Source organism: Miniopterus natalensis, chromosome 6 (assembly GCF_054644295.1).
Source record: "Miniopterus natalensis isolate mMinNat1 chromosome 6, mMinNat1.hap1, whole genome shotgun sequence".
NCBI classification, from domain to species: domain Eukaryota; kingdom Metazoa; phylum Chordata; class Mammalia; order Chiroptera; family Miniopteridae; genus Miniopterus; species Miniopterus natalensis.
The window spans coordinates 65,815,352-65,841,078 of record NC_142086.1 but is presented as its reverse complement, the minus strand read 5'-3'; the positions used below and the strand labels follow the sequence as shown (position 1 = coordinate 65,841,078).

The 25,727-nt window shown below is 41.5% G+C and overlaps 1 protein-coding gene, 1 non-coding gene and 1 pseudogene across 2 annotated transcripts; 2 read left to right on the top strand and 1 right to left on the bottom strand.

The window, feature by feature from the left end:
• Positions 1-13,641: 13,641 nt before the first annotated feature.
• On the top strand, positions 13,642-13,812 carry LOC148092932 (U4 spliceosomal RNA; annotated as a pseudogene).
• Positions 13,813-20,559: 6,747 nt separating this feature from the next.
• Positions 20,560-22,358, bottom strand: ACTRT3 (actin related protein T3). Its single transcript, XM_016202992.2, has 2 exons — positions 22,159-22,358; positions 20,560-21,616 (listed from the first exon to the last, which is right to left on the bottom strand). The coding sequence occupies exons 1-2, from the start codon at positions 22,356-22,358 to the stop codon at positions 20,698-20,700; spliced, it is 1,119 nt and encodes a 372-aa protein (XP_016058478.2). The 3' UTR covers positions 20,560-20,697.
• Positions 22,359-24,233: 1,875 nt separating this feature from the next.
• On the top strand, positions 24,234-24,306 carry TRNAV-AAC (transfer RNA valine (anticodon AAC)). The gene has a single exon. It is a non-coding gene; the product is annotated as a tRNA-Val (tRNA).
• The last annotated feature ends 1,421 nt before the right edge of the window (positions 24,307-25,727 follow it).

Genomic DNA, 25,727 nt, shown 5'->3' with positions numbered 1-25,727 from the left:
AAATGAAAATGCCAATATTAATGTGGGCCATAAAAATATTTGAAATCTTAATCAGTATGATGTAATGGAAGCTAGAGCTATTTGCTACCACCAGGTGTAACTCACTTTTTCTTTTTCCTTTGTATTTTGTATGTGACCTGATGCTTGGTGGTGCAGTAGCAGACTCTTGTCTACTTCCCGGCAGTTCTGTCTGAAAACAGCTGTTTTTCCATCCAGTCCTCCAAAGAGCAAATTATCAGTGGAACTATTTTGACAAAAGGGCAATTCGCTTTAAAATACAAAACAGAAGGTTATAGCCAATAAGCAATCAAATTAGTAGCAAAAGTTACATCTTAAAGACAGATTTTAATGCAGATGACCATACTCATGGAAATTCCTAAGTAAAAACTAGAGAGTTATGGTCTGTCAATATGTTTCTCTCATCACAGTGCACTATACTAGACATTAGCATTTTCAAAGGCACAGTTGTTAGATGTTAAGGGAGATACTACTCCATATGATCCCTTAAAAAAAAAAAAAAAAAAAAAGCTTGTTTATTGGTTTATCAGCAAAGTAAAGCTGTTTAACCTATATAGCAGCTACTTTGTTAGACCATCAGCTGTGATTTTTGAAATGTTTGAAGCCGTGGAGCTATTTCTTCAAACAGACACTAGAAATCCACTCTATAAGAAGTGTTAACTGCTCTGGTAGAAGGGATCAGAAGGATCCCAAATCTGAGTCTAGACCCCATCCCCTTTACTTCCTTGAGAACAGAAGAGTAAATGTGAGCCTTGGGTACAAAACTGACATTGTTTTCTTTCTTTGTTTCTTATTTTATTTCTCAAAAATAAAAATGTGTGAAGTTTAAAATTTCTAGGCAAAACATCCTTTGGAATTTTAAAAAAATAAGCAAAAAACCTCTCTGGGTATGTAACAAGATCTGAGCATAAATTTTAACAGGACTAGCTAAAAATTGTTAGCTTAACCTCTCTCTTTCTTACCTCAGACTGTCTACCTCTAAGTTCTCTTTGTTCATAGCGGCCAGCAGCCTTTTCGAGAGCCGCCAGCCCCTCTGCCCTGCAGTGAAAGAAGGCATAGTTTTCATCTACTCATGTACTTTTGTACCCCTTCAACCAAAATTTTAAAAGTAAGATTACACTGACATCAAACTGTTTCTGTCTTCAGTTTTACAATTTTAAATAGACTGATTTCACTCTACAGGGTGGGAGGGGAAAAAAATCTACGTCTATAGTCATTACTGTGATGGAGGTCTTTGCTACAGATGAACAGATATTGCCACCTACTGTTGAGAAAAAATAAAATGGTTAAGCCAAAAGTTTTCAGCCTTATTAAGGTTTTGACAGAGCATAAATTCAAAAAGGGGGGGGGAACCTTATGAAAGTAGTCAGTTTCTCCTCGCTTATATAGCTATTTAGTATCCATAAAATAGTTTGAAAGCTAGAGAGAATAGAAAATGTAACAAACCAGGAAACTTTCTTCCCTAAAATCAGAAAAATCGCTATGTGTGATTATTTTTACTTTTGATTAAAGGTTGAAAGCAAATCATTGTTTCATCAGTTACCTTTCCCCGCATCATTTTAGGCACTACAATGAAGAAGTATAAAGTATCCCTTTTTAATTCTTAATTTCATTTCAAAATTAAACCTAAGATATAATTTATTTTCTTTGCTTTCTTACAAAGCCACTAGGAGTGCATAAGACAAAGCCAGTTTTAATTTTAGATTTAGTTATAAATTTTCTTTAGAAAGATAGAGTAGTTAACACTTAGCCTCCTTTAGGCCTCTAATAGGACATACTTAAGCTCAAATTTAGAGAAAGCCCATGTAGGCAAAAAACTACCACAAAAACAATGCCTCTGAGTCAGAGGATCCAGCCACATTAAAACTCTCCTGCTAGTAGGGGGAGACAGAGTTCTGTGCTTCCAGATCCATCAGTGTGAGGAATGGCCTCTCTGTTTTCCAGTGGCTGGTGTTGAGCTGGAGGAAATTATTTGGTGGCGAAAATTCAGTTGTTTTCGCACATAGAAAAAGCATTTGCCCCTTTAAAGAATATTTATTTAACTCTGTCAACAGCCACGTCCTGTCTCAGCTGTCTTGCAGTCCAGGGAAGCGGATGTGAACTGTGACGTGTGGATGGTGCAGAGCAAGCCCCCAAAGTGGATGTCTAAGAAGAGAAAGGAAAGAAAGGAAAGGAAACTGCAGTGTGAGGTGGTTTTGATTTGTAGTTTTGATTCGCATTTCTCTATAGTGAAGTTGAACATCTTTTCATATATCTGTTGGCCGTTTGTATGTCTTCTTGGGAGAGTTCCCTGTTCAGCTCCTCTACCCATTTTTTAATTGGAGTTGTTTGTTTGGTGTTGAGTTTTATGAGTTCTTTATACAGTTTGGATATTAACCCTTTGTCGGAGTTGTTGTTTGCAAATAGTATCTCCCACTATGTAGGCTGTCTTTTTGTTCTGTTGTCAGTTTCTTTTGCTGTGACGTTTTTTAGATGACTATACTGTAGTCCCATTCATTTATTTTTGCCTTTACTTCCCTTCCCTTTGGGGTCAAATTCATAAAATGTTCTCTCTGACCCAGGTCCGTACATTTAGTACCTATGTTTCCTTCTATGTAATTTATTGTTTCAGATCTTATAATTAGGTCTTTGATCCATTTTGAATTAATGTTTGTTCATGGGGACAAGCCGTAATCTAGTTTCATTCTTTTCCTTGTGGCTTTCCAGTTCTCCTAGCACCATTCATTGAAGAGGCTTTTCTTTCCACTGTGTGTTTTTGGTTCCTTTGTCAAAAATTATTTGCCCATATACATGTGGTTTTATTTCTGGGCTCTGAATTCTGATCCGTTGGTCTGTGTGTCTGTGTTTCTGCCAGTACCATGCTGTTTTGATTATCGTAGCTCTGTGGTATAACTTGAAGTCAGGTAGTGTGATACCTCCAGCTTTGTTCTTTTTTTCTCAGGGAAAAAAGCTTTGGCTATTCAGGGTGTTTTGTGGTTCCATACAAATCTGATGGAACCACAAGGTGAATCTACAAAACACCCTGAATAGCCAAATATAGTATAGATAGGTCCCATTTACCCCTCACTCGGTTTTCCCTAATGGGATTATCTTACATAGCTATAACACAACATCAAAACCAGGAAAATGACGTTGGTACAATGTATGTGTATAGTTCTTTGTCAGCTTATTAAATGTGATTTGTGTATCCACCAATGCAATCAAAAGATGAAATGTTTTTTCAAAGATCTCCCTCGTGCTACCCTTCATAGATACTTCCCACCCTCCCTTTCCTTTCACTATCCCTACTCTGGCAACCACTAATCTGTTCTTTGCCTCCATAATTTTGTCATTTAGAGAACGTTATGTAAATAGGATCATACAGTATATGACCTTGTGAGACTGGCTTGTTTCACTAAGCATAATGCTGGAAACGCACCCAAGTTGTTACATATATTGATAGTTTGTTCTTCTTTATAGCTGAGTAATATTCCATGATATGAGTGTACCACAGTTTGTTTAATCATTCACCCAATGAAAGACATTTTGGTTATTTACAGGTTTGGGCTATTAAAAATAAAGCTGGTGCCCTGGCTGAGTGGCTCAGTTGGTTAGAGCATCATCCTGTACACCAAAAAAGGTTGTGGGTTCAATCCCCAGTTGGGGGCATATGGGAGGCAACTAATAGATGTTCCTCTCTCACACTGTTTCTCTCTCTCTCTCTCTCTCTCTCTCTCTCTCTCTTTCTCTCTCTCTCTCTCCCTTTCTCTCTCTCAAAATCAATGAAAAACATATCCTCAGGTGAGGATTAGAAATAAATAAATAGCTGCTGTGCACACTTACGTACAGGTTTTTGTAGAAATGTAAGCTTCATTTCTCTGGGATAAAAGTCCAGGAGTATGATTGCTGGGCCATATGGTAAGTGTATGTTTAGTTTCATGTATGTTTAGGAATTGAGTAAGGCTTATCTTTCAACTATGATTTTACTTCTGTTTTAAAAGTAAGAAATAAGAAGCATGGTGATTAGCTGCCCAGGCTTTGGAGACGAATAGACTTGGGTTTGAATCTGGTATTGCCATCATCAACTGTGAGACTTGTTTAATTAAACTTGCTATACTTATACATCATTTTTTCTCATGTGTAAATTTCTGTGATCTGTCAATGGCATCAGATTAGCACCAGAATGATAATTTCCTGCTTTCCTTGAATGCAGGACAGGTAGGATTCCTAGGTATGAAATGTATAATTATCCGTGTTATCGACTAAGGAAAAGAGAAGCTGGCTGAATAGAACTGAGAATATAGAGATGAGACAGTTTATACTTAGGTTAAGACTGTCAGGGAGTGTACTGGAGGACTTGATGAAGGTTTATAACTGGGCAGCTAAATGAAAATCTAGAATATGCCAGTCCCACTGCTCTCACAGGGGGGAAAAAATGGGAAGTGTGATTTGATTAAAAAAAAAAAAAGATTCTCAGTCTAGCAGGGTTCTGGTTGCTGGTGGTTTTCCAAGCTACACGTGTTGTGAGGAATTCAGGAGTAGAATCAGAGAAAGATAAAACATTTATATGATCAAGTCAACAAATATTATGACTCACGCTCCATATGTGGTTTTAAGTTCAAAAATAATGATGTATCATGTTGGGGTGGGGATGGCATTATAGGTGGTTTAAGAGGCCAGCTCTAGGTGGAAGTCTAGATAAGCAGGAAAGATCAAATGAAAGCAGAGGTTTAGACTATGTATGGCCAAGTTCAAGGAGGCCAGCAGGGGCAATAAAAGGCAGAAACATACCCAAGTCCAGGCAACCAGAGTCAGCTATCAGGAGTTCAGCAGAACAGATGAAGGACATCGAGTGAATGAATTTGATTCTAGAACATAAGTTTTGCTTTTTTAAATAATTTTTTAAATTGATTTTTAGAGAGAGAGGAAGGGAGAAGGAGAAACATTGATGTGAAAAAAACATGGATCAGCCTGGCCGGGCATGGCTCAGCGGTTGAACACCAACCTAGGATCCAGGAGATCGCAGTTCAATTCCCGGTCAGGGCACATGCCCGGGCTGCAGGTTCATTCCCCAGTCAAGGGCGTGCAGGAGGCAGCTGATCAATGACTCTCTCATCATTGATGTTTCAACTCTCTCTCTCCCTCTCTCTGAAATCAATAAAGATATATTTTTAAAAAAACACATCAATTGGTTAAAAAAAAAGAAAGCATGGATCAACTGCCTCTGGCACGCCCCCTACTGGGAATTGAGTCTGCAACCCAGTCATGTGCCCTGACCGAGAACCGAACCAGCAAACTTTTGGTGCACAGGATGATGCCCAAACAACTCACCCACACCGGCCAGGGCTAGAATATAAACTTTTGCTTTTTATTTGTTTTCTGCTCCGTGCTGCTTCTGTGAAGCCCTGTGCCTTTGGGCATTAGTTCTAACCAGGAAGAGATCAACTACTTGCCTATCTTTGATGAGAATAAAGGATTGAGATTACCTCAGGTAAGATTAGTAGAGGTAAATGTATTAGGATGCTTTTGGTTGCAAATAACAGTTAAACCCAAGTGAAGGAGCCTCAAACAATAAAGAAAATCTTAACCTCACATAACAAAGTCCAAGGGCAGGCGATTCCAGAGCAAGTCAAAATAGCAGCACAACAGTGGCATGAAGGACCCCATCCATTCCATAGTTCCTTCTGCCACCATCTTCACACTTACCCCTGGTGGCCACAGAATGTAGATGGTGAACAATATACTAATCCCAGGATAAATCCAAGACATTTCTTTTAGAGGTTTAGAATCAGAAAATTTAAAAGCTAATCCTGATTAATTAAAGGCTTCAGTTATTTGAATTCTAATTGACTGATATTCTTCTTTAGAACATTCTTTATATTTTATACCTTGCCCAAGATTTCTTTCTAACATCAGGATCAGGCCACTTTCATGGGTTTAGATGAATCTTCTTTATTCTCATTCTTAGGACGTGGAGAGATGACTCAAACTTTTAAGGAAGGAAGTTGTACATTTAAATTTGCATAGCAGTGTACTTTCACATGCTGTGTCTGTCTAATCTAATCTTTATACATTCTCGTGAGTTAGAAAGAGCAGATATTAATAACCTCATTTTGATATGCGGAAACAGGCTCAAGTTTAAGTGAATTTCCCAAGGTCACTGAGAAACTACATGGCAAAATTGAGATTTAAACCCAGATATTTTATCTCTCAACTCAGTGCCTTTTCTACTTTCAAGGACAATAAGTCTGATTTCTCTGGCCTAAGTCCAGATTTCACATGTGCAGTCAGTCTCCCATTACTACAATCTTAATTGTTAAAACACAAAAGTAGGTTTTTATATTAAGAATATACAAGCACTATAGTCAGGTTGTTGCAATAAATACCAAAGGAAGACTTATTCCACAACAGGAATAACATGTTAGACAGTCATCCAACATCCAAAAGTATCAACTCTTTTTAAACATTAACTTTAAGCCAAAAATTAAACTAGAGAGATATTCTCACTTCAGTTATAACAGCATTTGTATGAATCTCTCTGTAATAAACCAACCAAATAAGGTGAGAGCTAGTGCAGGGGAAAAGTAAAATATGGGAGCAGGAGATGGAGAAGGGCAGGAGAACTGGCAGTTTTCATTATTGAAAAAATACACGACAACACAAACACACACAAGAGAAGAACCTCTCACTTCTAAGGCTAAACATTCCAAGGAAGTGGTTCCAACTTCCTAGCTTTTGGGCCTACATCCCTGCAAGGTACAGTGCTCTTGTCAAGATTGGTTCTGCCTCAAAATTTCAGTTTCTGGACCTCTCCTATTTGATACTATAAATAATCACAAATTACAGCCATGGTAGTTGCAGTTACAAAATGTCTCTAATAGGAGAAAACTTACCTGCAAATATCTGAAAGTTGCATGTCCTGTTTTTAGAAATGGCAGTGTCACCTATCATTGTGTCCAGGGCCTAGGAATACAAAGTGGGAGAAGGGTAGATATCTGAAAGTTGCATGTCCTGTTTTTAGAAATGGCAGTGTCACCTATCATTGTGTCCAGGGCCTAGGAATACAAAGTGGGAGAAGGGTAGATCCCAGAAGTCTTTGAGGCAGGCCTCCTGTGCTATAGAGAACATTTCCTTCTAGGACAGAAGCCACTTTAACTTCTCTTCTAGGATGGAGTTACAATACGATTACTTGGAAAGAGAGCAATCATATTGCTGACGTGCCAGTCCTCCTGCATCTGTTAAGGTAATTTTGAGTGGAGGCAACAAAAACCCCAAGTCCAATTAGCTTAAACAGTCAAGGTAATTTATCAGCTCATGTATTGAAAAGCCCAGAGCAGAGAAAGTTTTTAAATATGGTCCGTTGGGGGCTCCACCTCTCTTTCTCTGCTTCTCTGGATTCTGCCTTTATGCATTGACTCTGTCCTCAGACTGGCTTCCCTTTCAGTTGCTCATAGTAGCAGCAGTGGCTTCTTGCTTCTTCATCAAGTTCAAGGAGAGAGACACTTACCTTTGCTCCACCATTAACCTGAAGTGCTAGACTTGTTCCAACTGGACGACCCAGAACAGATCATGATGGCAAGGGAGATGGGACTAGAACCATCCTGGATATAGGCAAAAGTCAATCTGTCCCACCTACCATGCACAGCTGTAACTGAATGTAGGAGGGTGTGATGTAGCAGAGGCGTCTTCATGTCCATAACCAGCCTCTGTATTGATTTCCTTGGTCCCTGTAACTTAGGACCACGAACAAAAGCTGAGAAATAGACTAAGTATTCTTAGCCTTTCTTCCTCTCTCCCTTCCCCCCTTTTTCTTCTCCTTTCCTTCTTCCTCCCTCTCTCCCTCTCTCTCTCATTCTCCCTGCCATCTTTACCTCCAGCTTTGTTAAAACCAATTGGCAGTGAAAGCAAGGTAGGAAAGAGGGTGAGGAAAGATAAGGCAGAAAAGATATGATGTCTTGCATTTTAGTTGAAGGAATCTTGGTAAGATTCAGTGATTCAATCTGCACAGTTACCCAAGGTCTGCGGCTGTGGCCAGATCTAGTGCTTTAGATGAGTAGATGTATGTGGTGATCAAGAAAATCTCTATTTGGGGAAATTTTAGAGAAGAAAAAATAGGTTGATTACCCAGAGGTACTATACAAGTCTGGACAATTGTTCAAACCAACTACAGTCAGCCCTCTGTATCTTCAGGTTTCACATCCACAGATTCAACTAACCACAGGTCAGAAGTATTCAAAACAAAAATCTCAGGAAGTTCCTAAAAGCAAAACTTGAATTTGCCACATGCCAAGCACTATGCTGAATCCACAGGAATGAAGTGATGTATAGGCATACCCTGTTGTAGCTTATATGCAAATATAGGTTATATATAAATACTATACTACTTTATATGAGGGACTTGAACACCTCAGGATTTTGGTATCTGAGGGATACCAAGTCCCCAAGGGACAAACCCCTCAAAGATGCTGAAAGACGACTGCACTACCCCTTGTGTTAGTCATGAACTCTTAGTAATTAAGTAAAAAAAAATAAAAATATGGGCCCTAGCCTGGCTGGGCGTGGCTCAGTGGTTGAGCATTGACCTAGGATCCAGGGGATCATAGTTTGATTCCTGGTCACGGCACATGCCCAGTCAGGGGCATGTAGGAGGCAGCCGATCAATGATGACTCTCTCATCATTGATGTTTCTATCTCTCTTTCTCCCTCTCCCTTCCTCTCTCTGAAATCAATAAAGATATATTTTTTTTTTAAATTAAAATTAAAAAAAATATGGGCCCTAGCTGGTTTTGTTCAGTGGTTAGAGCATCGGCCCATGGACTAAACGGTCCCGGGTTTGATTCCGGCCAAGGGCACATACCTCTGTTGCAGGCTCCATCCCTGGATGAGACACATGGAGGAGGCAAACAATTGATGTGTCTCTCCCACATTGATGTTTCTCTCTCTCGCTCGCTCTCTCTCTCTCTCCCTTCCACTCTCTCTGAAAAGCAATGGAAAAAATATCCTTGGGTGAGGGTTAAAAAAAGAAAAGAAATTAAAATATGGTAAATAAATAAATATAGTTAAAATATGTTGTGCATTTATAATTGCCAGGAAAAAATTGAAAACAGCATAAGTATCCATCAGCAGGCAAAGTGTGATATTGATTGTGGTATGCCCATTCAATGGAACATTAGGCAACAATATTAAATAATGATTCTGAAGGCTCTATAATATCACAAAAAAATGCTTATGATTTACTACTAAGTGAAAAAAAGCAGAATTTGAAAAATAATTATGTAAAATGTACATATCAGACAATTATGTAAAATATACATGTAAAAGGAGACTGGAAAGAAATGTACCAAATGATATTTGGATTTTACTGGCATGTTTGTTTTCAACTTCTCAACCTATTTTGTGATACTGTTACATTTTTATAACTGAAAAAATTAGAGAGCACGACTACTTGGCAGATATCCACCTAGCAGTTTGCCTCTGTGCTGGTAAAACAGCATTACAATTATGTAGTCTGTCTTCTATCCCATCAGCACTCATTCATTTATTCAACAAATAACTACTGAGCATCTATTACACACTAGGCACCAGGGATATATCAGTAAGGTAAATGACTTGGTCCCTGCCGCTATCCTTACAGCCCAGTAAAGAAGAAAGGCAATAAGCAAATAATTTATTGCAAATCAGGAAAACATGGTATAAAGGTAACCAACACAATATCATAATAGGAGAGGGAATCTATTTTGAAAGGGGGTCAGAGAGGTGTTTTAGCAGGTGGTATTTAAGTTGAGATGAGAATGAGAATGAGAAGGTGCCAGGAACTGCAAGTGCCAGGAAAGAGTAATTTAAGCAGAGGACCCTAAGGTGAGAAAGAGCTTGGCAAGTCCTGAGCACTGAAAGGAGACCATGTGGCTAGAGCACAATGCAAGAGAAGAGGGGTTAAAATGAGGTTGGAAAGGTAAGCAGGGACCAGTTCATACAAAACCTTGATAAGAATTTTGTATTTTATTCAAAGTGCAATGTGAAACCATTGAAAGGTTATGTAGAGAAGAAACAATGTTCTGTTTGCATCTTAATAGGATCACTCAGGCTGCACTGTGAGGAATGATTTGGTGGTGAGTAGGGGACGAGATAAGACGCAAAGAGACTAGTGGGAAGGTCTGTGCGAGAGACGGTGAACTGGACTAGGGTGGCGGCAATGGAGACGAGTTATACTGAAAGGTTTCAGGGCATGTTTTCAAGAAAGACCACAGGATGTGGTGGGGTGAGGGGAGAGTGAGTCAAGGACGACGCCCAGATTACTCGTTTGAGCAACTGGGTGTGTGGCAGTGGCATTTATAGACATGGAAAAAGTGAGGAAGAAATAGATTTTGGGGTTAAAATGAAGAATTCAGTTAAATTTAAATAACATTGAACTGCAATATATAATCTGCTTATACAATTCTTCTCTCCAAGGAGACCTTTAAGGATAGGGAGTCAGTTTTTCACCTTTGAAGTCTCAACATACTGAGCAATGCACATGTTACAGACTAAGTAGGAACTTAATGTTTGTTAAATGAATATCACAGCTTTGCAAACATCTCTTCATGCCAGTGTAATAAGATTTTAGGTATTGTGAAAAGCCTGATTTTAGACAGTTTTCCTTGCCAGGGCAGACAAGGAAAACTTGATTGACCATTAATTATTCTTTAACTTAAAAGGAAAAAGTATGAGATTCTTTATTTTTAAATTCTTTGTTTGTTTAGTTTTCTGTAAACTAAAATGGAAGTTAAAAGCTTTAATGTGTGTGTTTAAATTCTTGGGCCTGCTACTGACCTTGTTCAAGTGATTTTACCTCCCAGAGTTTCAGCTTCTCCATTTGCAGAAGGAAGATAATGGTAGTTGCCTTATCTCACAAGGATGTCATGAAAACAAGTCAGATAAATTGCTTTGCCCTCCTTGAAGAGGGACTCTAGAAAGTAAGCTTTATTATATATGATGATAAATACCCACAACTTCAAAGATATTTTTTAACTGCTCCCCCCCCCCCCCCCAAGTCTTTGAACACGTTAAGCCTGTGAGTAGCACTGTGTTAGGTGTTTATACATTTCTGGCAAGCTTTCACCTCTTGTTGAAGCAGTAAATGGTCTTTGAACAAATGTATTTCTCATTCTTTGATAACTATGCTTCCTTGTTTGTACACTTGAAAGATGATTATCATATGGCACATGAGGTCAGGTTGAACTCCTTGGTGCCATTATAGTTCAATTGCTACTTTAATTGAGTTTTTCTTCTAAGGTTGAAAATAAGCCACTTACTTATGTTAGTAAACTACTTGCATTCTAAAAAAATGATTGCTAGGTAAATATAACTATTTTCTGCAAATGATATGTATAAATAATGTTTTCCATTTTAGCCATAATAACCTCATTCAAAAATTGATATAAAAGTTCAATATTTTTATTTCTTCATTGATGTATTTTTTCTAATGGGTTTTCCTAAAATTGCTTTTAATAGTTATAATTATGCATTTTAATATTTCTGATATAGATAGCCATGGTACACATATAAATATCACCAAAGTAATCCTGGCCAGGTGGCTCAATTGATTGGAGTGTTGACCCATATAGCTAAAGGTTGTAGGTTCAATTCCCAGTCAGGGCACATACCTAGGTGGTGGGTTCGATCTCTGGTCGGGGCACAAACAGAAGGCAACCGATTGATGTTCTCTCTTACATTGATATCTCTCCCTCCCTCTCTCTCTCTCTCCTCCTTCTTCTCTCTTTAAAATCAATAAGCATATCCTTGAGGATTAATAAATAAATAAATATCACCAAAGTAAACACAGCCCTCAAGGCAAAATAAAAACCAGCAAACATCATCTAGAGCATTTCTTACTGAAGATGTGCATCAAGTTCATAATTAGTGTTATATAAAAAACTCACAAACCTTTAGCACTTCCACGCTCATCCACACGTCCCTTATCCATAGACCCAACATAAATTAAAACTCTGGGGCAGCCACGGTATTCCCATCAGAGTGCCGTAAATGCCTTCCTTGCAAAGTGAGAGAATAAGATCTACTTCTCCTCTTTAATAACACACTTCCAGGTAAGTCTTAGGATATTCATCTGACAGATGTGGAATCTGAAGTTGGGTGGCTTACGGTAGATCCCCGGCTAGGTCAGAATCAGGCTAACAGTGCTTGCCCACAAGGATACCCTCATTCCCATTTCTTCCTGTTTCCCTTTTTCTCTTAGGGAAGAAATGAGAATGGAGACCACACAAATGAAAACACTGCACGCTTTGATGATTTTCTAGGAGAGGAGATCTAAACCAGGGTAGAGGAAGGTCTCAGTGCGACCAAGTGATGGTAGGAGCCTCCTCACAGGCCCACCAGGATCTGACAGAATGGACACTGGAGGACAGGTTTGTCCCCCTGCCGGAACCACTGGAACAAATTTCCTAAGTCCTATATGTGGGGAAGGAGAACGTAACACTACTATTTCAGAATATTATTAAAGTTTAGTGATATTCCCAGGGGCCTATAAAAGATTCCAACCGCATAGCCTCTTCTCAAGTAAAATTATTTTGGGTAGGCCTTGAACTGGTTGGATGGTCCAAACTCCCACACTTCTGAGGAAGGCATTCCTGACTTCTGGTATCATTGAATTTGCATAGGCCATAGGTCATAAATTAGCAGTCTATAAGGGCCACATTTTATCTCAAATGGTTTTTGACTGTAACACCAACAAACCCAGGTAGGTCAAACTTCACAGGTTAAGAGCACAGTCCTCCACAAGACTGCCCTTACTTCAGGCACCAGTCATAAGTTCAGGGACCCCCCCAGGCCACCTTTGGTTCTGATCAGCTGGATACAAATTCAGAGGTTCCCGCTACCCCCTCAGGTTTTTTGCTTTTTTAAATTATTGTTATTTTTCGGGGGGAGACATTAATTTGTTGCTCCACTTATTTATGCATTTATTGGTTGATTCTTGTATGTGCCCTGACTGGGGACTGAACCCACTACCTGGGCATATCAGGATGATACTCTAACCAACTGAGCTACTTGGCCAGGGCCCCCTCAAGTTTGATAATTTGCTAGAATGACTCAAATAACTCGGGAAAGTGTAATACTGAGGATTATAGTTTTATTATAGCAAAAGGATTAAAATCAGAACCAGCCAGAACAAGAGATAGATGCATAGGGTGAGCTCTGGGAGGGTCTCAAATGTGAAGCTTCTATTGTCCTCTCCTGTGTCCTCAGGGACACATAACCCTCCCAATGAACAGATATGTGACAATATACAGTATTGCCAGCCAGGGAAGCTCATCCAAGCTTCACTACATCTAGAATTTTTATTGGGGCTTCATTACATTGGCATGACTGGTTGAATCACTCAACTCAGTCTTAGGCCCCCTTCTCCTTCCAGGAGGTCAGACTGATAATTCCATGTTTGGTCTTTCTGGTGTGACCAGCCCCATTGCAAGTCATCTCATAAACTATCTGATGTGGTCTGAGGGAGCCCACCACGACCATGAAAGGCACTCCTACCACTTGGGAAATTCCAAGGGAGTAGCAAGGGAGTAGAAGCTACTTCCCAGGATGCAGGAACAAGGGCCAGCCAAATTCTTTATTATACAAGCTACCAACATTTAAAAATCAGTGTTTAGCTTTTCACAGTGGCAGTATCGTAGCCAGTGAGGTTTATCCCAGGCATGATAATTGCTAATTAAGAAAATACAAATCATGCTTGCATACAAATCTAAATTTCTTGTCCTCCACTGAAGTATTGGCAATTTTGGGCCTCCCTTCCCCCAAGGCTGCTTCCCCCTTAGAGGGACACTCGTTCTCCCCACCATCTCCACAGTCTCTGTTTCTGTATTCTTGACATGACTCACTCTTTTGTCCCCTTCATGTTCATTGCAGACATTTAAATTTATAAACTCTGGCCCAAGCTTTGGGTATTTTTGCTGTTTTTACTTCCATCACAAACTACTTATTACCTTAAAAGAACAAATGGGGGAAGAAAGACAATTACCTTTTGTCATTTCAATCTCATCTTAGTTTAAAACCCCTCTTCCTCTACACTTTGTGTGAGTGGGGGTGCAAGTGGGCACCTAGGTGTGCTTGTGCCATCTATTTGTCTCTTAAGTCTTGAGCCAGGCTAACCTGGGATTTTTGACTGCAGAACCAGGACAAGCTGAATTAAAACTCACGTCATATTCAGAGTCAGGAACTACAGCCAACCCAGCTCTCTAGAAGAGAAGCCTGTCATTCTAAAGACAAAACAAAACCTACATTTGTCATTTTTAAAGCTATAGCTTCCTTCATGAAGCTAAAATCCTCACATTCGCTCCTTTGAAATTCAAAATAAGGAAAATAAATGGGACAAATATTGTTATTTTCAAACTGCATATACTCTCTCACATTACATCCCTTTGCAAATCACTTATGTAAGTAATATAAAAGGCATGAAAGCAGCCCCAAGTATTTCAGGGATCATGTGAACACCTATAGACTCCTTTGGGTACAGGTGTCACATAGACCTTGAAGTACAGATCTTCAATATTCATGGATTCCATATCTGTGAATTCATCTGCTAAAATTTATAACCCCAAAATCAATATCTGCAATGTTTTCACAGTCATTCACGGACATGTACAGAGCAGTGAAAAATTTTAATCACCTAATACAAAGGTTTCCAGCTAAGGTCAAACAAGGTGACACTCCACCTTCTTATTCCAAAAAGAACACTATAAATAAGTGCCCCTTTTGTGGTGTTTATAGGGACACTGCATGTGTGTATGTGTTGTGTTGGTGATTCTGCCCCCAACATAATGTTGAAATGCTGTCTGATGTTCCTAAGTGCAAAAAGGTTGATATACCTTACAGAGGAAATACCTGTGTTAGATAAGCTTTGTACAGCATGAGTTATAGTGATGTTGGATATGAGTTCATTGTTAATGAATCAATAATATATATTACATAAAGTGTCTTTAAACAGACACACAAATAAAACAACATTATGAACTGATCAGTTGATGAAAATGTGACCAGAGGCTCACAGGAACCTCATTCTGTATTTCCCCTAGGAGAAATGGTTTGGTATTCTTTAATTCAGTGTTTATGGTGACTTTACCGAACATAACTACCACAAACAACAAGGATCAACTGTCCTTGCAAAATAGTGAAACACACATTGGACTTTCAGCACAAAATCACATCAAAGAAGGTTGTAGAGGGAGAAGAGAGAGGTGGGAAATTGAAACTAGGCTCACAGGCAAGTAACCATTAGGGATGTTATTTTAAACCAGAAAGTGATGGTGGAGTTAATGTTAGTCATCTTTACCAAGCAAACCAAAGCAGCAGTAAGGTGCCACATAGTAAACAGAACACTAGACTTAAAGTTGGGAGGCCTTGTTGCTGGTCCCAATTCTGCAAATTAATTTAAGTAAGTAATTTAAACCCCTCTAAGCATCAATATCTTCATCTGCTAGAGGGACTTAAATCCTGTAACAATAAGAAGTCATATTTGCCATATTTATTACCTGCAAAAAGTTGTCATGTAAATTATCTCATTAGGTGACCTTGATGGCTCTTTCTTACTCCAAAAATTATGAAATTTTAAGAGAATTATTTTGCCAAAACAAAAAATATATTAAATGTTTATAATCCTACTAAAAATTTTCCCTTGTAATGCTTACAAAACAGAGGGAGGATTTCAAATATAAGAACTAGACAACAGCTGTGGGCTCATTTTTGTATTGATTAAATCAGTCTTTTCTTTTTTTAAATGACAAAGAGAAACGTATTCCCAGTAGATGGTCATCCTTTGCCTCAGGCCCAACAGCACCACCAACTTTGTAAATGTGAAGAAGCAAAAGTACCACTAGATGGAGCAGGAACAAAAGACATCTATTTATTTGTAGTTCAGGGAACCTGGGCAATCTTAAAAGAGATCTTAAAAGATCCCCTTCTGAGAAAAAGGAAGCTTAGTGACACTAGCTGAGTTACTTTCAAAAATCTAGAAAATCAGAACTAAAGCTTTATTTAGCTACTTATACTGAGTTCTTTCCACAAAACCATGCTGACTGGGGAACATTCTTTTTCCTTCTTAGAGAACGTTACCAGCAACTGCACCTTCCAGTTTTCTCAATTTCTTAACTGTATAAAGCTAAGAACTGTATTAGATAACACTTAGGGACCTGTTTTAGGTAACAGGCTGAGAGGCTACAGACCTACACATTCATAAACTTACTGACATGGTCCTCCTTTGGATGTCAGGATTCAGGCTGGGTAATTCGCCTTTTTAATACAGGCCACTGGCGCGCTCTCAGCAACCGCCCCCAGAATAGCTGCCTTAAGGACATGAAGACCCTGACTTGGGATGAATCCACACATAAGCTTAGAGCGAGGTTTTTGTGATGAGTGGGCAGAAGAGCCTGTGGGTTGTTTCCTTTAACTTAGTGGGTCATCAGGTTATTTTCTTTTCTAAAAGGAAACCAGAGCCAATTCTTTGCGGCATGGAGGTGGGGGGGGGGGTAATACATTTCCTTGTAAGCTTTTGTCTGACACCACTTAATATTTTGCATCCAGAGGCAGAAGCAAAGATGAAAAGCTACGTCCACTAAAGAACATAGTTTTCATTGTCTTGAGAACAAACATACTAGCTCTTCTAGTTAAATACTTATGAAATGTTTAATAAACACACACACAATCACTGCTCTTCCATACCCCATTGAGGGGACTGGTCAACATCTACTTTGGGCGCAGCAAAAACCTCAACAAAATCCCCAAGCAGGAACTGCGCGGTGCTACGAGAAAGAGCAACAAAACCAGAGGGGGGGCTTCGGCCGAAGCGCCCCACTCAGGACCGGCTGGCTGGCTGGCTGCTCAGCTCACTGCCCATTCACTTGGGCCAACTTTGGAGGTGCCTTCACGCGTCCTTGGGCCATCTGCAAGCACCCTGGTCCAGCAGGCAGGTCTGCAGGCCCAACAGGGACGGCGAAGGAGGACCGACGCGCACCGCCGAAGCCTCCCCTCCCCCCGCAGCCCCTCCGCCGGCTGCGTGTGTCCGAGCTCAGCCCCGGATGCAAGTCCCACGGCTCAGGGAGGTGCACCGCGCGCGGGGACCCGCTCCGTTTCTCTCCCTGCGTCGAGCCTAAGCCCTCGGCCCCCGAGACACCCGCGGCTGACAGAGCCCAACTCTTCGCGGCGGCAACGGGCACCTCCGAAGAAGCCCCAGGCCGGCCGCGGCCTCCAGGCGGGACGCGGGGGCTAGGCGGGCGAGCACCGCAGGCTCCCGGGAGGGGTGAGATAGCCAGCCGCTGACATTTTTTTTTTTTTTTCTAAACTGGATGGTGGACGGCGGTAGGCCGAGGCTTTTCCGCACGCTGAAAGCCAGCGAGAAAAACAGCGTGCGGGGAGCAAAAGCACAGCGCCTACGCCCTACAGAATTAGGGTTAGAAGAAGTCGGCCATCACCCGGCCCAGGCCCACCCTCCGCAACCCGCCGCGCCGCGCGCCGCCTCGCCTTATAAAGGGCCGGCCTACGCCCGCGCGGATTGGCCGAGGCCCGCTCGCCTCAGCTCTCGCGAGAGCCGGCCGCGTGAAAAATTTTTTTTCTCAAACGTTCTCTTTTCCCGCCTTGAGATCAGGCGCCGCCCCCCCCCCCCCCCCCCACGTCCCTTTAGGGGAAGATTGGGGTCTTTTCTTCAAACTTACTTTAAAGGTGAAAATTAACTTGTGCATCAGAGTGCTGTTTTCCATCTGCTGCAGACCAGGCGCGGTGCACTCGACTACTTTAAAAAAGTGAGAGTTCACAGAAGAAATTCAGGGCAGGAGACACGCGAACAGTGATTCTCAGCTCTGATCGTCACATTCAGAGAACTTTGATTCTCAGGCTGCGCCGTCAGAGTCTAGCCGGGGCGCCGCTGGGCCGCCTCCGACTTCCTGCCCTGCTCCCTTCTCCGTTGAATGAATTTTCCACTGCATCTTGAGCAGAGGATGGGTCTTAGTAGAACCACTTCAGTCTTAAGCTTAACAGTAAGGACTGGATCTACCTTTTGTTAGGAAGGGCTTTCAGGCATTGATTTTGCGTTAATGTGTCGTGATTAGGCTGGGGGGGAAAAGGAACTATCCACTATACATAGTAGTGGGTTTTTTGTTTTTATTTTAATATGTTTTTATTTCCTGTTGATTTCAGAGAGGAAGGGAAAGAGAGACATCCTTTGGCTGCCTCCTGCACGCCCCCTACTGGGGAGCGAGCCTGAAACCCTGGACTGAACCAGTGATCTCCTGGGGCAGGGGACCAGGTACAACCAACCTCTGAGCCACACCGGCCTGGCGTAGTGGGGGTTTACAATGGCCAATATAATGATGTTTTCCATGCAACTGGCTGAGTTGTGTTTTTTTTAATGTAACTGGTTGATCTTAATTGTTGAACTGTGTTCAGTTGGGTGAATTCGCTGGAGTTGCTACCGGTGCCTCAATCTGAGAAAAAAGTAAAATGTTAGGGGGGGTCAGTTCCAAATGATTGTAAGGGCAGGGAAAATATAAATGAACTTTTCACATTTTATTCCCTATTCCTAGATTACCTGATAAGGATCATTTATGACCTCATGTTAGAACTCTATAGAATATTCCAGACTGGCTGTTGGGTTAACTACCTAAGAGACCAGGATTAAGGACTGTGTGCCCGCCTAACCTGGCAAGCTACTTCAGGATCGCTTTAAACTTAAATTTCTTAACCTGTTTAAATCTCAATTTCTTAATTTGTAAAATGAGAATAATACTTCTCTTTCTGGGATGTTGAAGTTTAAATTAGGTAAATGTATGATTAGCTTTGTTTTCTTTGGTGAAAAAAAGCACTTTAAGAATTCTAAAGTGAGCAGTTGCGATCAATCTCCAGTGAATCTATTGAATGCAGCATTAGATTCAAATTGTGCTCAGTTTCTACACTTTATCCTATCTAGTCTTGCTTACAGTTACTAAAATGGGAGGCATATGCCAAAAATTGAAATGCACCTCTTCATAAATGCTTGACTCTAGCCAAACTGAGTGAGTTACTGCTACTTGTACATGCCTACCATTGTTATACCTTGGAGCCTTTGCCTTAATGTTCCCTCTGCCAGGAACACACTCCTGGTCAATTTTCTATATCTATATACCTACTTGGAGTCCACCATAGACAGCATTAGGGAAGGGGACAGAGGAAAAGGGGAAGTCCTTAATCCCTGTCTTCTAAGAACATATCTAGTGAGGAAGACAGACAAGCAAACCAAATGATAAGACTGCTTAAATAAAATGGTTAGACTTACATGTGATATGTGCTGGAGGACACAATCAATTTAGACTCCATAAAGCAAGCAGCATCTGAACTGGACCTGTACGTTCTCTATTGCTATGAGCAAAAAGTTCCTTTAGGGACATTATCTCATTTGAACCTCACAATGAGCCAGTGGGGAACTTGATCTTCAAGGTGTTTAAACAATTTGCTTAATTAGCATAGCTGGTAGGTGGCAGGGCCTGGACCCCAACCCACATATCCTGCCCCTAAATTCAGAGGGAAGGGCACTCCATTAGGTTTAAATTCCAGCTGTCCTTCAAGCCCAGTTTCAAAGTTAAATCTACCAGAAAGTCTTCCTTGAGCCCTCAAGGCATTTTCCCTCCTATGAAACCCCAGAGCATCTTATACTTCTCTTAGGACACCAAATCACTTTCTACCTTTTATTATTATAATTCAGGTATGGATTCTCCTACTAGACTGATGGTATCCTTGGGACAGGGTCTGACTCCTGATTTAGTACAGTGATTTGCATAGAGCAGATAGTAAATATTTTGAGTTATGTCAATACTGCTATCATTCCTCCCGCTACACAGGTCATTTCAGACCTTTCTTTCCCCTTCACACCTATCTAATTAGTCACCAAGACATGTCTGTTTTTCATAATTTCTTTTTAACTCCTATTGCCTATAATCTTGAGTAACTATTTTATATCTAGCTTTTAACTGATCATCAAATATACAGGGCCTCCCCAGTGCAACTTATCCTCCAAATTGTTGCCACATTCACCTTAATTCCCTGTGTCCTCTGCTTTTAAATCTTTAATTATTCCCCTTTGCTTGTGTGACATTTAACACAAAGCCTTCCAGTTCCTGGTCTTTCTTTACCTTCCTGGTGTTGCTTTTAGCCTGCTCCATATGAGCTTTCTTCATTTTAACAAAACCATTCTACTGAACATGCCTTGAATATGCTTTGTTCATTTTCATCTCTAGCCCCTTGCTCATTTCCATTATGCTTTTCTGGATATCTGCCTTCTTTCCCTCTCCCCCCCCCCCCCCCCATCCTAGTGCTACCTCATCCATGATAGCATACCTCTGCTATGAAATATTTTCTCATAAAAACCTTTCCTTAAACTTCATCGAACTTAAATCTATATCACTCATTTGGCACATAGCATGTTGCACCACAAATTGTTCTCTCTTCAAGGGAAATGTAAGATCTCCAAAGTCAAGAATAATGTTTCTTCTGGCATTTAATTTGGTCCTACTCAACACACATCTATTTTTGACTGCATCACCATTATTTCCCCTCATTATAGAAATGCAACAGAGACATGAACATTACAATAATTGAAATATTTTCTGTTCTCCCAGAAACATAATATCCAAAGTTTTCTGTCTCACACACCGAAACATTTTCTTGTAAGCATTTTATCTGTCTTCAGAAGCATCTCTGGTGTACTATGTTGGGACCGACTTCTTTAAATTCTGCAGCAGTGATCCACACATCCTGGAAGGCAGATAGGGATGCAAGAATAGAGCCTCCCATCCACACTGAATTTTTCCTTTCTGGGGGAGCTATAACCTGCACAGGCATATTGGCAGGCGCCACATTTGCTAAATCTTTAACTAGCCGCTTCTCTAAACCAGGAAACAAGGTTGATCCCCCAGCAAGGATAATATTGGAGAAAAAGGAGCTCCTCAAATCTATATCACATTTCATTATGCTGCTGAAGCACATCTTATCAATGCCAGGAGTCTCAAGGTTCATGAGAGATGGACAGAAAAGGGCCTCTGGACATTTAAAGAGCTGGTCATGGAGCTCGACCTTCTGCCCATTGGGTAGTTGGTAAACTTTCTCTATACTATCAACTTTCTTGGCCATTTCCTCTTCATAGTTCATTGCCACATAACAAGAGGTTTCCTTAATGTCTGTGACAATATTTCTGTCTGCAGCACTAAGCAGCATGATGCCCCCATCCTTCAAGAGCATCATGAGGTAGTTGGTGAGGTCAAGGCCAGCCAGATGTAGCTGCTGGACACCATGAGGCAGGCAGTAACCTTCAAGAATGGGCACACACTCAGTAACCCCAGCGCCTGAATTCATCACAAAACCAGTTGTAAAGCCAGCAGCAAAGAGAGCCAGCACTCCCTGGATGGACATATAGAAGGCTGGAACACCCAGATGCTCAAAAAACACTTCAGTGATCTGTTGTCGGTTGGTTAGTGGGTTCAGTGCTGGCTCAGTAATCAAAACTGGGTGATCACTGCACTTTAGCTTTAGGTTATGGTCATAGATATGCTTCCACATGATCTCCATGTCCCCCCAGGAAGTAATGAGACCACGCTCCACTGGGTAGCTGTAAAAAGAAGAATATCATAAGTGGCTGTCTCTACCCTTCAAACCTGGGTTAATCCCCATAGTTATCACCAGTATCCCTTTATGGGCAGTGACTGCCAGAGCTCCTCAGAGAAGGTAACTACCAGCAAAAGTAGAACTACCTTCCTTTGCAATTTCTCTTCCTTTCCATTCCCCTCACCCACTTTGGAAGGCCCTAAGTTGGGAGGGGGGTGTATCTTCACATAATAGTACACTTTTACTATCAATTAATTTAAGGCATCCCAAATGGCAAAGGTACCATGAATTAAGTAACATTCTTAAATGAACTTGCATTTTATGAATAACTTTATATATCTGAGTACATTTGTATAGGTCCAGAGAGCAAGTAATACCCTTAAATGCTAGTTATCCTTGGGGATTTGCGGCCCATGCATTTGCAATAACGCCGGCTAGCTGAGACTCTCCTGGCTTCCAGCCCTTTTCTCTCACCCTTGCGGGCCTCATCTGGGCTCTCCCTCCTTCCCCGCCCCGCGTGTCCTGCCAGCTAGAAAAAGGCGACACCTGATGGACAGGGAGCTTCTCTGGTCCTGCGCTTGGTCACCCACGCACAGCTCCTGCGCGCCCTTGGCCGCGCTGCTCCGGCCTTTGGCACGGCCGATAATGTTCGGGTAGATAAAGTCGGGCCCCAGGGACCCAGCCAGGCCCGCCTTGATCACTCCCGAGCCGTTGTCGATCACTACCGGGACCTGGTAGCTGCTCATGCTGCCGAGGCGGCCGACGCCTCCCGCCCCGGCGGCTCCCGCTGCCCTGGCTGCCGCCCGCGCCCGGAGAGCGGAAAGCGCCGAGCGCACCCCCTGCCGGCCTGGCGGGGTTCCAGGGACGCGGGGGAGCCGAAGGCCTGGAACGCCGCGTCACAGAGGCCCGCCAAGGCCCTGCGGCGCCCGAGGCCCACACCGCCGGGAGCAGCGCCATCCCCAGGTCCGCAGACTCTCCTGACCCGCAGGGCGCTCGCCGCGGTTTCTCTCTCCAATCCCTGGAACCCCGGGGTACCGTTATCGGGAAAACCCGATTTTCCTCCCGGAAGATACAGTCACAAGTGGCTTTCTTTAATACCTCAATGAGCTATAAAAAAGTTTCATTTCCCAAAACCATTGAATTCTGGTTGATAAGCGGCCCTCCAGGGGCCTGTGGAAAACTCTGGAATACACTGTTGAAACTGGAAAAAGGTGGAGAGATTAGACTGGGAAAGTTGTCCCAGCTGGGGCCACACGGTCCCAGCTTTTAAAACCTAATCAACTTCAGAAAAGAGAGAGGGGGGGGAAATGCTACGATTTAAAGCGGGTTTTAACAAGCCCTGGCTGGGCAGCTCTTAGTTGGTTATAGCGTTCACCTGATACTCCAAGGCTGCGGGTTAGGTTCCCCATCAGGGCACATATAAAAATCAACCAATAAATGCATAAATAAGCGGAACAACAAATCACTGTTTCTCTCTCCCCCTCCCCACCCCTAAAATCAATAAATAAAAATTTAAAGTGGGGTTTAACATATGATTTCACTCATAAGTGGAATCTGATGAACAAAATGAACTAACAAGCAAAATTGAGACAGAGTCAGGCTGGCAGCTGTCAGGAGGGGAGCTGGGGTGGAGAGATGGAGCAAAAAAAGAAAGAAAAAAAAGAAAGTGGTTTTTTTAATCTTTTATTATTGTTTCTATATACTGGGCAATAGTTGGTTGTGTTTCTTTCATGTGGTTTGTAAGCATAATGTACTCAAAACCAAAATGGTAGAATCTCACATTTATTTATTTATTTATTTATTTATTTATTTATTTATTTATTTATTTATTTATTTATTTATTTATTTATTTATTTATTTAGGCAATCTCATCAGGTTGTCTCCCGGGGCAATATGGAAGCTAATTCTTATTCTGAAAAAAACCTGGATTTTTAGGTCTAAGGATGTGTCTGCCTTTTTGCAGGAAAAGTGATATTCCTTCAGCCATATGAAACTCAGGCTTAGAAACATTTAAGTGCCTTGCGTGCCAAAAAGTGCATCTTGGTGTGTGATTTCCCACCTCAATTTTGCATACCGTTTAGAGAATTTTAAAATAAATACGCAATTTAGCAGCTGTGGTCTACAGAAGCAGGGAAGGAAATTCCCTGCTATTACTCGTCCCTCCACTAGGGGCTTGGAAGAGTCGCTTTCTCGAGGGCTAGATCCCAGCGTTGCGGTTCGGTGCTGCGCGCCGCGGGGGATCAGGGGCCCTGGGATCCACGAGGGCGCGCCGATCCAGGCCAGCCGAGCCCGGGATCTCCCCGGCACTCTCAGCAACGCGGCGCTGGGAATGGATACATAATAAACACCACTTTCCCTTTGGAGAAGTTGTACCCAAATGGAGGGCAACTGGCGGGTGCAGGGGAGGAGGGGGGCGCTGTTTTAAAAGTGCACGCAAATTCCAATTTTTGAAATAGTGGCAACTGTGTAAGTGGGCATATGGTCTATTTTCTCTTTTCCGGTTTTATTGTCTTCTTTCTGTTAAAGGTTACATTAATCTTGTTTAGTTAACTTTAAGAACAAGTGAACTGCAACCTACAACCTCTATATCTAGGACTCTGTGAACCCTCCTTGCCATCTGAGTTTCCGTAGTGTAGTGGTTATCACGTTCGCCTAACACGCGAAAGGTCCCCGGTTCGAAACCGGGCGGAAACAACTTTTCGCTGATTATTTCTCTGGCTCTTTGATTATTTCCCGGGCTCTTTTAAAGACAATGTCTTGTGTGTAACCTTGGGAAATTAAACTTTCACTTTGCGTTATTCTATTTGCCAGGTGTTTTTGTTGATGGCATGCCACGTGCAATAAGAGGCCCAAACTTTAAAATTTTTTTAGTTCAACTCACAACCTGATACTGGACAAATATGTACTGTACAGCCTAGAAGGGGAGATAATTGTGAAAACTCTTAGACCTTTTGCCTCTTCATATTATTAGTCATTTGGTTTTCCATTAGTTTTCTCCTTAAGACTGTAGATTTTTCTAAACGCCAGAGATCACGCTTTATTCTTATTCTATATACTTAGTGTCATACCTGGCATCAAGGAGAGACTCATAAGTATTTCTGAATTAATAAATCAAAAAGGGTTCTGACAGAAAAAAAGTGAAATCGGAAAGAAAAGTATACTCATAAAGATACAGGACAAGGGTCTCAAGATCTGGGTCATTCTTACTAAATGTTATTCTTGCTAAATGTTAAAATGTAGCACAGTATTTTACATACCAGCTGTAAACAGGATGAGCTTCGCTGCAAAGAAGAAATCAGCGCGTACAGGACCACACAGTGTATATAAGCAACAGCTAAGCCTCCCTTCTGAGAGAAAGACCTTTGGAGAGGAATCCCCTCTCTTTACTTGCTGCGAGTAAATAAAGCTACCTTAAAACAATCACCTCTCATTTTTTAATACAGCACCCCAAGCAGCGAGCCTCTTGAGTTCAGTAACAAAATCAAGAAAGAACCAGCCTAAATTTTTTCCCTTATAACGGTTGTGGTTTTACGCTCAAATATGATTCTTACTGAGAACTAAGTTACAAAAACAGCAAACAGAATCTGTTTGGAAAAATCTTAGGAGAGGAGAAACGAAGAAATTCAGTTGAGTCTATCCTTTAAAGTTTTGAGTAAATTTCCTATGGTCCTGATACAACTTTTAACAGTAAAATATGTTGAAGTTTTGGTTTTCTAAGATTTATGACGTCTGCGGATACTAGGACAGAATCCACCCTAACATAACATGACCTATCTTTCTGTTTCTGCGCTTTTTGTATATTATGCAAACTGGCATCCCTTTCCTGCACCATACAAAATCTGAACTTGGCTTAATAATTGTATTAAAATATTTTTAGCCTACACTCAGAACCTTTTCCGGTATAACGCCCACCTTCCTCCAATGTTGCGCATGCCCAGTGTGCCCCATGGCTTCGCTCCGCGTTCACGCACCACACTTCTGTCTCCAGGTAAGGGTGTCCTGGAAACTGGGCTACAGTTGGCTGATGCAAACAAAACCCAGGAGGTCCCAAGAGCTTTCGGGTATGTAAACTGGAAAGGGGTGATCAGTATCAGCTCAAAAATTCCCCACGGCCC

What these genes read in the sequence shown, in the direction of transcription:
- ACTRT3 (XM_016202992.2), bottom strand. Translation starts at nt 22,358, where the DNA reads ATGAGCAGCTACCAGGTCCCGGTAGTGATCGACAACGGCTCGGGAGTG. An exon ending in AGAAGCTCCCTGTCCATCAG is followed by an intron (nt 21,617 to 22,158) that starts GTGTCGCCTTTT and finishes TTCTTTTTACAG; the next exon opens with CTACCCAGTGGAGCGTGGTC.